Genomic DNA, 13659 nt, shown 5'->3' on the forward strand with positions numbered 1-13659 from the left:
TACGTCATATACTACGTCAGATACTACATCAGATACTACGTCAGATACTACATCAGATACTACGTCAGATACTACATCAGATACTACGTCAGATACTACGTCAGATACTACATCAGATACTACGTCAGATACTACGTCAGATACTACATCAGATACTACGTCAGATACTACATCAGATACTACGTCAGATACTACGTCAGATACTACATCAGATACTACATCAGATACTACGTCAGATACTACATCAGATACTACGTCAGATACTACGTCAGATACTACGTCAGATACTACGTCAGATACTACATCAGATACTACGTCATATACTACGTCAGATACTACGTCAGATTCTACGTCAGATACTACATCAGATACTACGTCAGATACTACATCAGATACTACGTCAGATACTACGTCAGATACTACGTCATATACTACGTCAGATACTACATCAGATACTACGTCAGATACTACGTCAGATACTACGTCAGATACTACGTCATATACTACGTCAGATACTACATCAGATACTACGTCATATACTACATCATATACTACGTCAGATACTACATCAGATACTAAGTCAGATACTACATCAGATACTACGTCAGATACTACATCAGATACTACGTCATATACTACGTCAGATACTACGTCAGATACTACGTCAGATACTACATCAGATACTACGTCATATACTACGTCAGATACTACATCAGATACTACGTCATATACTACATCATATACTACGTCAGATACTACATCAGATACTAAGTCAGATACTACATCAGATACTACGTCATATACTACGTCAGATACTACATCAGATACTACGTCAGATACTACGTCAGATACTACATCAGATACTACGTCATATACTACGTCAGATACTACGTCAGATACTACATCAGATACTACGTCAGATACTACGTCATATACTACGTCAGATACTACATCAGATACTACGTCAGATACTACGTCAGATACTACATCAGATACTACGTCATATACTACGTCAGATACTACGTCAGATACTACATCAGATACTACGTCAGATACTACGTCAGATACTACATCAGATACTACGTCATACTACGTCAGATACTACATCAGATACTACGTCATATACTACATCATATACTACGTCAGATACTACATCAGATACTACGTCAGATACTACGTCAGATACTACGTCAGATACTACATCAGATACTACGTCATATACTACGTCAGATACTACATCAGATACTACGTCAGATACTACATCAGATACTAAGTCAGATACTACATCAGATACTACGTCATATACTACGTCAGATACTACGTCATATACTACATCAGATACTACATCAGATACTAAGTCAGATACTACATCATATACTACATCAGATACTACATCATATACTACATCAGATACTACATCAGATACTACATCATATACTACATCAGATACTACATCATATACTACATCATATACTACATCATATACTACGTCATATACTACGTCAGATACTACATCAGATACTAAGTCAGATACTACATCATATACTACATCATATACTACATCATATACTACGTTATATACTACGTCAGATACTACATCAGATACTAAGTCAGATACTACATCATATACTACATCAGATACTACATCAGATACTACATCATATACTACATCATATACTACATCAGATACTACATCAGATACTACATCAGATACTACATCATATACTACATCATATACTACATCAGATACTACATCATATACTACGTCAGATACTACGTCAGATACTACATCAGATACTACATCAGATACTACATCATATACTACATCATATACTACACCAGATACTACATCATATACTACATCAGATACTACATCAGATACTACATCAGATACTACATCATATACTACATCAGATACTACATCATATACTACATCAGATACTACATCAGATACTACATCATATACTACATCAGATACTACATCATATACTACATCAGATACTACATCAGATACTACATCAGATACTACATTATATACTACATCAGATACTACATCAGATACTAAGTCAGATACTACATCATATACTACATCAGATACTACATCAGATACTACATCATATACTACATCAGATACTACATCAGATACTACATCATATACTACATCAGATACTAAGTCAGATACTACATCAGATACTACATCAGATACTAAGTCAGATACTACATCATATGCTACATCAGATACTACATCAGATACTACATCAGATACTAAGTCAGATACTACATCAGATACTAAGTCAGATACTACATCAGATACTACATCAGATACTACATCAGATACTACATCAGATACTACGTCAGATACTACGTCAGATACTACATCAGATACTACATCAGATACTATATCAGATACTACATCAGATACTACATCATATACTACATCAGATACTACATCATATACTACGTCAGATACTACGTCAGATACTACATCAGATACTACATCATATACTACATCATATACTACATCATATATCAGATACTACATCAGATACTACATCAGATACTACATCATATACTACATCATATACTTCATCAGATACTGTGTGTTTGTGTGACAGATGAAAGGAAGCCGAGTGGTCACAGGGTGGTGGGGGACGTCCACTTTGCATCAGCCAGTCAGAGAGCAGGATTCATCACACCTGTTCCAGGAGGGGTGGGGCCTATGACCGTGGCCATGCTCATGGAGGTTACCTTTACCTTTACCATTACCCTTACCTTTACCTTAACCTTTACCCTTACCCTTACCTTTACCTTAACCTTTACCTTACCTTGCAGAGGTAACCTTTACCTGTTTGTGTTGCAGAACACGGTGCAGAGCGCACGCCACTTCCTCCTGAAGATCAAGGCGGGGGGCTGAACCATGCAGGTAAACACCCACCTGTCAGTCTGAGCTGAGGGTAACACCTGTCAGTCTGAGCTGAGGGTAACACCTGTAAGTCAGAGCTCAGGGTAACACCTTCCAGTCTGAACTCAGGGTAACACCTGTCAGTCTGAGCTCAGGGTAACACCTGTCAGTCTGAGCTGAGGGTAACACCTGTCAGTCTGAGCTCAGGGTAACACCTGTCAGTCAGAGCTCAGGGTAACATCTGTAAGTCAGAGCTCAGGGTAACACCTGTCAGTCTGAGCTGAGTGTAACATCTGTAAGTCAGAGCTCAGGGTAACACCTTCCAGTCTGAACTCAGGGTAACACCTGTCAGTCTGAGCTCAGGGTAACACCTGTCAGTCTGAGCTGAGGGTAACACCTGTCAGTCTGAGCTCAGGGTAACACCTGTCAGTCAGAGTTCAGGGTAACACCTTCTGAGCTCAGGGTAACACCTGTTAGTCAGAGTTCAGGGTAACACCTGTCAGTCTGAGCTGAGGGTAACACCTGTCAGTCTGAGCTCAGGGTAACACCTGTTAGTCAGAGTTCAGGGTAACACCTGTCAGTCTGAGCTGAGGGTAACACCTGTCAGTCTGAGCTCAGGGTAACACCTGTCAGTCTGAGCTGAGGGTAACACCTGTCAGTCTGAGCTGAGGGTAACACCTGTCAGTCAGAGTTCAGGGTAACACCTGTCAGTCTGAGCTGAGGGTAACACCTGTCAGTCTGAGCTCAGGGTAACACCTGTCAGTCAGAGTTCAGGGTAACACCTTCTGAGCTCAGGGTAACACCTGTTAGTCAGAGTTCAGGGTAACACCTGTCAGTCTGAGCTGAGGGTAACACCTGTCAGTCTGAGCTCAGGGTAACACCTGTCAGTCTGAGCTGAGGGTAAAACCTGTCAGTCTGAGCTGAGGGTAACACCTGTCAGTCTGAGCTCAGGGTAACACCTGTTAGTCAGAGTTCAGGGGAACACCTGTCAGTCAGAGTTCAGGGTAACACCTGTCAGTCTGAGCTGAGGGTAACACCTGTCAGTCTGAGCTCAGGGTAACACCTGTCAGTCTGAGCTGAGGGTAACACCTGTCAGTCTGAGCTGAGGGTAACACCTGTCAGTCAGAGTTCAGGGTAACACCTGTCAGTCTGAGCTGAGGGTAACACCTGTCAGTCTGAGCTCAGGGTAACACCTGTCAGTCAGAGTTCAGGGTAACACCTTCTGAGCTCAGGGTAACACCTGTTAGTCAGAGTTCAGGGTAACACCTGTCAGTCTGAGCTGAGGGTAACACCTGTCAGTCTGAGCTCAGGGTAACACCTGTTAGTCAGAGTTCAGGGGAACACCTGTCAGTCAGAGTTCAGGGTAACACCTGTCAGTCTGAGCTGAGGGTAACACCTGTCAGTCTGAGCTGAGGGTAACACCTGTCAGTCTGAGCTGAGGGTAACACCTGTCAGTCTGAGCTGAGGGTAACACCTGTCAGTCTGAGCTCAGGGTAACACCTGTTAGTCAGAGTTCAGGGGAACACCTGTCAGTCAGAGTTCAGGGTAACACCTGTCAGTCTGAGCTGAGGGTAACACCTGTCAGTCTGAGCTCAGGGTAACACCTGTCAGTCAGAGTTCAGGGTAACACCTTCTGAGCTCAGGGTAACACCTGTTAGTCAGAGTTCAGGGTAACACCTGTCAGTCTGAGCTGAGGGTAACACCTGTCAGTCTGAGCTCAGGGTAACACCTGTCAGTCAGAGTTCAGGGTAACACCTGTCAGTCTGAGCTGAGGGTAACACCTGTCAGTCTGAGCTGAGGGTAACACCTGTCAGTCTGAGCTCATGGTAACACTTTGCTCTTCCGCAGGGGTCCATCGCCATGGAAACAGCAAAGGCGACGTCAACAGGAAGTGATGTCACGACGTGTGAATGTTTAATTAAAGGATCATTAAAATATAATATTTAATTCAAGTGAACTCTAAAATGTTTTCGTGGCTCTTTGTTCATTTGAGTGAGAAAGCAGATTCATTTGAATGGGTTTATTTTTAATCACTTCTGATTGGTGGAAAAACAGACCTGTACAAAACACACGACTTCCTGTTTACAGAGAAACACAGAACAACGAGCAATAATCAATACGTCTCAGTCTGTCAGTAATGATCAATGATTCATGTTTTCGTAATGAGAGGTCATCCCATCATTACAAATATATCAATATAATAAACAGAGTTTCTCCTCTCAGACTGTCATGAAGCTCAAATTTACTGAAACCACACAGCGTCCGCTGTCTCACCGTGAGGCGTCCGCTGTCTCACCGTGAGGCGTCCGCTGTCTCACCGTGAGGCGTCCGTTGTCTCACCGTGAGGCGTCCGTTGTCTCACCGTGAGGCGTCCGCTGTCTCACCGTGAGGCGTCCGTTGTCTCACCGTGAGGCGTCCGTTGTCTCATCACCCGTTGGAGGCGTCCCGCTGTCTCACCGTGAGGCCGTCCGTTGTCTCCACCGTGAGGCGTTCCGCTGTCTCAACATCCACCGGAGGCGTCCGCCTGTCTCACTCATCTCACCGTGAGGCGTTCGCTGTCTCATCACCGTGAGAGCGTCCGCTTGTCTCACACACCGTGAGGCGTTCGCTGTCTCACCGTGAGGACGTTCCGTGCTGTGCTCACCGTGAGGCCGTCCGCTGTCTCAGTGTGAGGCGTTCGCTGTCTCACAGTGAGGCGTTTCGCTGTCCATCACCGTGAGGCGTCCGCTGTCTCAGTGTGAGGCGTTCGCTGTCTCCACCGATGAGGCGTTCCGCCTGTCTCACCGTGAGGCGTTCGCTGTCCTCACCGTTGAGGCGTTCGCTGTCTCACCGTGAGGCGTCCGCTGTCTCAGGGTGAGGCGTCCGTTGTCTCACCGTGAGGCGTTCGCTGTCTCACCGTGAGGCGTCCGCTGTCTCACCGTGAGGCGTTCGCTGTCTCACCGTGAGGCGTTCGCTGTCTCACCGTGAGGCGTCCGCTGTCTCAGTGTGAGGCGTCCGCTGTCTCAGTGTGAGGCGTCCGCTGTCTCACCGTGAGGCGTCCGCTGTCTCACCGTGAGACGTCCGCTGTCTCACCGTGAGACGTCCGCTGTCTCACCGTGAGGCGTCCGCTGTCTCACCGTGAGGCGTTCACTGTCTCACCGTGAGGCGTTGTGAGGCGTTCGCTGTCTCACCGTGAGGCATTCACTGTCCTCAGGTGAGAGTGGAAGATCTGGATCTCTGCAGAAACGGATGAAATAAAGACAGACAAGACAAATGTATTGATTTACGTCATTTTTCCTCAGAATTTCCCTCAAGTTTTTGCCTCTTGCAGAAATTATTCACATGACTCTCAATGATCACATGACTCTCAATGATCACATGACTCTCAATGATCACATGACTCCCAATGATCACATGACTCTCAATGATCACATGACTCCCAATGATCACATGACTCTCAATGATCACATGACTCTCAATGATCACATGACTCTCAATAATCACATGACTCTCAATGATCACATGACTCTCAATGATCACATGACTCTCAATGATCACATGACTCTCAATAATCACATGACTCTCAATGATCACATGACTCCCAATGATCACATGACTCCCAATGATCACATGACTCTCAATGATCACATGACTCTCAATGATCACATGACTCTCAATAATCACATGACTCTCAATGATCACATGACTCCCAATGATCACATGACCTCACCTGCACAGATAGGCCTGCAGTCATTCCACAGGAGGTCCGTCGACGCTCTCCTGAGAGACCTCCGAGTCCAGAGAGTAGCAGGAGCTGCCGTTATCCTGATGGTCTCTGTTGGTGTCCTCAGAGGGCGCCGCCCCCCCCCAACGAGGCCCCACCCCCCTCCGGGCGGCAGGGGGCGGGGCCTCTGTGTCTGCAGCGCGCCGGGCGGCCGGTGTGAGAGTACATGTGCTCCTGCAGCGCCGCCCGGTGGCCGAAGCGACGGCTGCAGACGGCGCAGGAGATTTTACGTTTTCTGGCAGCAGGAGTCGGGCTGACCCCGCCCCCCCGACTCCTCCTGAGCTCTGCAGCAAGCTGATTGGCCAGCGCCTGGCTCTGCCTCAGCGCCTCCTGCAGACACCCTGCCTCCCCCTCCTCCTGACCCCCCTCCTCCCCATGTCTGAACAGGTGCTCCCTCAGGTCCTCGGGGGAGGAGCAGCAGTCTCCACAGCGCGGACACATCAGGACCAGCTGTTTGAACAGGACTCCCCCCTCCCCCTCCTCCCCCCCCTCCTCCACCCGCTCCTGCTTGATGCGAGCCGAGATGTCCGAGTCGTCTCCGGAGGCCACGGAGCAGACGGTGCGCGGGGGGGCGTCCTGGCGCTCTGACGGGACCTCATCGCTGCAGGAGGTCTTTGGGGCTCCCGCCTCCTTGTTGGCCAGCTGAGAGGAGATCTGGATGCCGTACAGGTTGGACATGCGGAGCAGGTCTGCCTCGGACTCGCCTGCTTTGCGGCACAGCTGGTAGGCGTGCAGGAACTTGATGCCGTCCTGCAGCCGGCTCTGATCCACCGGCTGCGTGGGGCAGGAGCCGGTGTACATGATGTGCAGCAGGTAGCTGAACACGTCCGGCTGGATGTCCGAGGGCTGGATCTTAATGCACTCGCTGAGGACAGACAAGAGGACACGTCAACTCCCTGCGAGTCCTGTTAGTGTCTCAGTCGAGTCCTGTTAGTGTCCCAGTCGAGACCCAGTCGAGTCTCGGTCGAGTCTCAGTCGAGTCCCGGTCGAGTCCTGTTAGTGTCCCGGTCGAGTCCTGTTAGTGTCCCGGTCGAGTCCTGTTAGTGTCCCGGTCGAGTCCTGTTAGTGTCCCGGTCGAGTCCTGTTAGTGTCCCGGTCGAGTCCTGTTAGTGTCCCGGTCGAGTCCCAGTCGAGTCCTGTTAGTGTCCCAGTCGAGTCCTGTTAGTGTCCCAGTCGAGTCCCAGTCGAGTCCTGTTAGTGTCCCAGTCGAGTCCCAGTCGAGTCCTGTTAGTGTCCCAGTCGAGTCCTGTTAGTCGCCTGGTCGAGTCCCAGTCAAGTCTCAGTCGAGTCTCAGTCGAGTCTCAGTCGAGTCCTGTTAGTGTCCCAGTCGAGTCCCAGTCGAGTCTCAGTCGAGTCTCAGTCGAGTCTCAGTCGAGTCTCAGTCGAGTCCCAGTCGAGTCCCAGTCGAGTCTCAGTCGAGTCTCAGTCGAGTCCCAGTCGAGTCTCAGTCGAGTCCCAGTCGAGTCTCAGTCGAGTCTCAGTCGAGTCTCAGTCGAGTCCCAGTCGAGTCTCAGTCAAGTCTCAGTCAAGTCTCAGTCGAGTCCTGTTAGAGTCCCAGTCGAGTCTCAGTCGAGTCTCAGTCAAGTCTCAGTCGAGTCCCTGTTAGTGTCCCAGTCGAGTCCCAGTCGAGTCTCAGTCGAGTCTCAGTCGAGTCCTGTTAGTGTCCCAGTCGAGTCCTGTTAGTGTCCCAGTCGAGTCCCAGTCAAGTCCCAGTCGAGTCTCAGTCGAGTCTCAGTCGAGTCCTGTTAGTGTCCCAGTCGAGTCCTGTTAGTGTCCCAGTCGAGTCCCAGTCAAGTCCCAGTCGAGTCTCAGTCGAGTCTCAGTCGAGTCCTGTTAGTGTCCCAGTCGAGTCCTGTTAGTGTCCCAGTCGAGTCCCAGTCGAGTCTCAGTCGAGTCCCAGTCGAGTCCCAGTCGAGTCCCAGTCGAGTCTCAGTCGAGTCCCAGTCGAGTCCCAGTCGAGTCCCAGTCGAGTCCCAGTCGAGTCCCAGTCGAGTCCCAGTCGAGTCCCAGTCGAGTCCCAGTCGAGTCCCAGTCGAGTCTCAGTCGAGTCCCAGTCGAGTCCCAGTCGAGTCTCAGTCGAGTCCTGTTAGTCGCCTGGTCGAGTCTCAGTCGAGTCCCAGTCGAGTCCTGTTAGTCGCCTGGTCGAGTCCCAGTCGAGTCTCAGTCGAGTCTCAGTCGAGTCCTGTTAGTCGCCTGGTCGAGTCTCAGTCGAGTCCCAGTCGAGTCCCAGTCGAGTCCCAGTCGAGTCCCAGTCGAGTCCCAGTCGAGTCCCAGTCGAGTCTCAGTCGAGTCCTGTTAGTCGCCTGGTCGAGTCTCAGTCGAGTCTCAGTCGAGTCCTGGCTGTACCTGGACTGGTGGATGAAGATCATCTTGAAGTAGTTGGAGAAGGCGGCCAGCACGGCGCGGTGAGCTTTGAAGTAAACGTTACCGATGGCAACGGTGCAGTCACACAGGAAACCAAACTCACGCTGAACATTCAGCTGCTGCAGCAGGAAGAGGCTGTGAGAGGACACCTCCATCACCTGACACACACACACACACACACACACAGTCACACACACACACAGAGTCACACACACACACACACACACACACACACACACACAGAGTCACACACACACACACACAGAGTCACACACACACACACACACACACACACACAGAGTCACACACACACACAGAGTCAGACACACACACACACAGAGTCACACACACACACACACACACACACACACACAGTCACACACACACCACACCACACACACACACACACACACACACACACACACAGAGTCACACACACACACACAGAGTCACACACACACACACACACACACACACAGACACACACACACAGACACACACATACATACACACACACACACACACAGACACACACACACACACACACACACAGACACACACACACACAGAGTCACACACACACACACACAGAGTCACACACACACAGAGATTCAGACACACACACAGAGTCACACACACACACAGAGTCACACACACACACACAGAGTCACACACACACACACACACACACACAGAGTCACACACACAGACACACACACACACACAACACACACAACACGACACCACACGACACACACACACAGCGACACCACACACACACACACACAAGACACACACACAACACACACACACACACACACACACAGAGACACACACACACAGAGTCACACACACACACACAGAGTCACACACACACACACACAGAGTCACACACACACACACACAGAGTCACACACACACACAGAGTCACACACACACACACAGAGTCACACACACAGAGATTCAGACACACACAGAGTCACACACACACACAGAGTCACACACACACACACAGAGTCACACACACACACACACACACACAGAGTCACACACACACACACACACACACACACACACACACACACACACACACAGACACCACACACACAGACCACACACACACACACCACAGAGACACACACAACACACACACACAACCACAGAGACACACACACACAGACACACACACACACACACACACACACAGACACCACACACACACACAGACACACACACACACACCACACACACCACACACACACACAGAGACACACACACACACACACAGACCACACACACACACACACACAGAGACACACACACACACACACACACACACAGAGACACACACACACACACAGACACACACACACACACACAGACACACACACACACACACACACACACACACACACACACACACACACACACACAGAGACACACACACACACACACACACACAGACACAACACACACACACACACACACACAGAGACACAGAGACACACACACACAGACACACAAAACAAAATAGATTCAGAATATGAAAATGAATCAAAGCTCAATCAAAATATTGAATCAAAGTTGAAACAAGAGGTTTCATTATTATCAGGTAACAACAACAACATCAACAACAAACATCATATCAGTCACCTCACTCACACCTGACCTCAGTGAAGGTCACACACACACGCACATGCACGGACACACACACGCTGACACAAACTGCAAACCTGCCACGCGCGCGACCGAACAGCCAAAGAGCTCTGCGCGTGCACGTGGTGTCGCGCGCTCAGGCTGCAGCCTCCTCCAGATTCAGAAACACGCGCGGATCCTCCCGCCCCTGCACGCGCACACAGTCCGACTGTGTCGTGCACGCGCGTCGTGCCTGGGGCCGTTAATCGGTGTTTTACCGGGAGATGTGCAGGTTTACCGGGAGATGTGCAGACGGTTTGTTGCTGCAGATGATCTCACGAAAAACCGCGTCACATCTCGCGAGAGGACGGATCACAGACAGGTCACGTGATCATAGTCTCAAAGAGGGGAGTATAGTGTTTCAGAAAAAGAGACAAAAACATGAAATAAATACAGAGTATACAGAGAGTACACACAGTATACAGAGTACATACAGTACACACAGTATACAGAGTACACACAGTATACAGAGTACACACAGTACACACAGTATACAGAGTACACACAGTATACAGAGTACACACAGTATACAGAGTACACACAGTATACAGAGTACATACAGTACACACAGTATACAGAGTACATACAGTACACACAGTATACAGAGTACATACAGTACACACAGTATACACAGTACACACAGTATACAGAGTACACACAGTATACAGAGTACACACAGTATACAGAGTACACACAGTACACACAGTATACACAGTATACAGGGTACACACAGTATACAGAGTACACACAGTATACAGAGTACACACAGTACACACAGTACACACAGTATACAGAGTACACACAGTATACAGAGTACACACAGTATACAGGGTACACACAGTATACAGAGTACACACAGTATACAGAGTACACACAGTATACAGAGTACACACAGTACACACAGTATACACAGTATACAGGGTACACACAGTATACAGAGTACACACAGTACACACAGTACACACAGTATACAGAGTACACACAGTATACAGAGTACACACAGTATACAGAGTACACACAGTACACACAGTACACACAGTATACAGGGTACACACAGTACACACAGTATACAGGGTACACACAGTATACAGAGTACACACAGTATACAGAGTACACACAGTACACACAGTATACAGAGTACACACAGTATACAGAGTACACACAGTACACACAGTATACAGGGTACACACAGTATACAGAGTACACACAGTATACAGGGTACACACAGTATACAGAGTACACACAGTATACAGGGTACACACAGTATACAGAGTACACACAGTATACAGGGTACACACAGTATACAGAGTACACACAGTATACAGAGTACACACAGTATACAGAGTACACACAGTACACACAGTATACAGGGTACACACAGTATACAGAGTACACACAGTACACACAGTATACAGGGTACACACAGTATACAGAGTACACACAGTACACACAGTATACAGAGTACACACAGTATACAGAGTACACACAGTACACACAGTATACAGGGTACACACAGTATACAGAGTACACACAGTATACAGGGTACACACAGTATACAGAGTACACACAGTATACAGAGTACACACAGTATACACAGTACACACAGTATACAGAGTACACACAGTATACAGAGTACACACAGTACACACAGTACACACAGTACACAGGGTACACACAGTACACACAGTATACAGGGTACACACAGTATACAGAGTACACACAGTATACAGAGTACACACAGTACACACAGTACACACAGTATACAGAGTACACACAGTACACACAGTATACAGGGTACACACAGTATACAGAGTACACACAGTATACAGGGTTCACAGAGTACTCACAGTACACACAGTACACACAGTACACACAGTACACAGGGTACACACAGTACACACAGTATACAGAGTACACACAGTATACAGAGTACACACAGTACACACAGTACACACAGTACACAGGGTACACACAGTACACACAGTATACAGGGTACACACAGTATACAGAGTACACACAGTATACAGAGTACACACAGTACACACAGTACACACAGTATACAGAGTACACACAGTATACAGAGTACACACAGTACACACAGTATACAGGGTACACACAGTATACAGAGTACACACAGTATACAGGGTTCACAGAGTACTCACAGTACACACAGTATACAGAGTACACACAGTATACAGAGTACACACAGTATACAGGGTACACACAGTATACAGAGTACACACAGTATACAGAGTACACACAGTATACAGAGTACACACAGTACACACAGTATACAGGGTACACACAGTATACAGAGTACACACAGTACACACAGTATACAGGGTACACACAGTATACAGAGTACACACAGTATACAGGGTACACACAGTATACAGAGTACACACAGTATACAGGGTACACACAGTATACAGAGTACACACAGTATACAGAGTACACACAGTATACAGAGTACACACAGTACACACAGTATACAGGGTACACACAGTATACAGAATACACACAGTACACACAGTATACAGGGTACACACAGTATACAGAGTACACACAGTACACACAGTATACAGAGTACACACAGTATACAGAGTACACACAGTACACACAGTATACAGGGTACACACAGTATACAGAGTACACACAGTATACAGGGTACACACAGTATACAGAGTACACACAGTATACAGAGTACACACAGTATACACAGTACACACAGTATACAGAGTACACACAGTATGCAGAGTACACACAGTACACACAGTACACACAGTACACAGGGTACACACAGTACACACAGTATACAGGGTACACACAGTATACAGAGTACACACAGTATACAGAGTACACACAGTACACACAGTACACACAGTATACAGAGTACACACAGTACACACAGTATACAGGGTACACACAGTATACA

The 13659-nt window shown here is 47.8% G+C and overlaps 2 protein-coding genes across 2 annotated transcripts in view; one reads left to right on the forward strand and one right to left on the reverse strand.

The window, feature by feature from the left end:
* The window catches only part of LOC117496581 (C-1-tetrahydrofolate synthase, cytoplasmic-like), a 19654-nt gene extending 14530 nt beyond the window's left edge, over window positions 1-5124 (forward strand). Inside the window, exons 10-12 of the mRNA XM_034148283.1 lie at window positions 2616-2743; window positions 2861-2923; window positions 4751-5124. Of these exons, the coding sequence (XP_034004174.1) occupies window positions 2616-2743; window positions 2861-2914 (182 nt within the window). The 3' untranslated portion in view covers window positions 2915-2923; window positions 4751-5124. The remainder of the gene's footprint in view (window positions 1-2615; window positions 2744-2860; window positions 2924-4750) is intronic.
* A 617-nt stretch (window positions 5125-5741) lies between these two features.
* zbtb25 (zinc finger and BTB domain containing 25) lies at window positions 5742-9265 on the reverse strand. The gene is made up of 3 exons (XM_034148288.1): window positions 9012-9265; window positions 6612-7530; window positions 5742-6118 (listed from the first exon to the last, which is right to left on the reverse strand). The coding sequence occupies exons 1-2, from the start codon at window positions 9182-9184 to the stop codon at window positions 6729-6731; spliced, it is 975 nt and encodes a 324-aa protein (XP_034004179.1). The 5' UTR covers window positions 9185-9265; the 3' UTR covers window positions 5742-6118; window positions 6612-6728.
* Between the last annotated feature and the right edge of the window lie 4394 nt (window positions 9266-13659).

This window comes from Trematomus bernacchii, unplaced genomic scaffold (genome assembly GCF_902827165.1).
Source record: "Trematomus bernacchii unplaced genomic scaffold, fTreBer1.1, whole genome shotgun sequence".
In the NCBI taxonomy this organism is placed as follows: domain Eukaryota; kingdom Metazoa; phylum Chordata; class Actinopteri; order Perciformes; family Nototheniidae; genus Trematomus; species Trematomus bernacchii.

What these genes read in the sequence shown, in the direction of transcription:
- zbtb25 (XM_034148288.1), bottom strand. Translation starts at nt 9,184, where the DNA reads ATGGAGGTGTCCTCTCACAGCCTCTTCCTGCTGCAGCAGCTGAATGTT. An exon ending in ATCTTCATCCACCAGTCCAG is followed by an intron (nt 7,531 to 9,011) that starts GTACAGCCAGGA and finishes GTCTGTCCTCAG; the next exon opens with CGAGTGCATTAAGATCCAGC.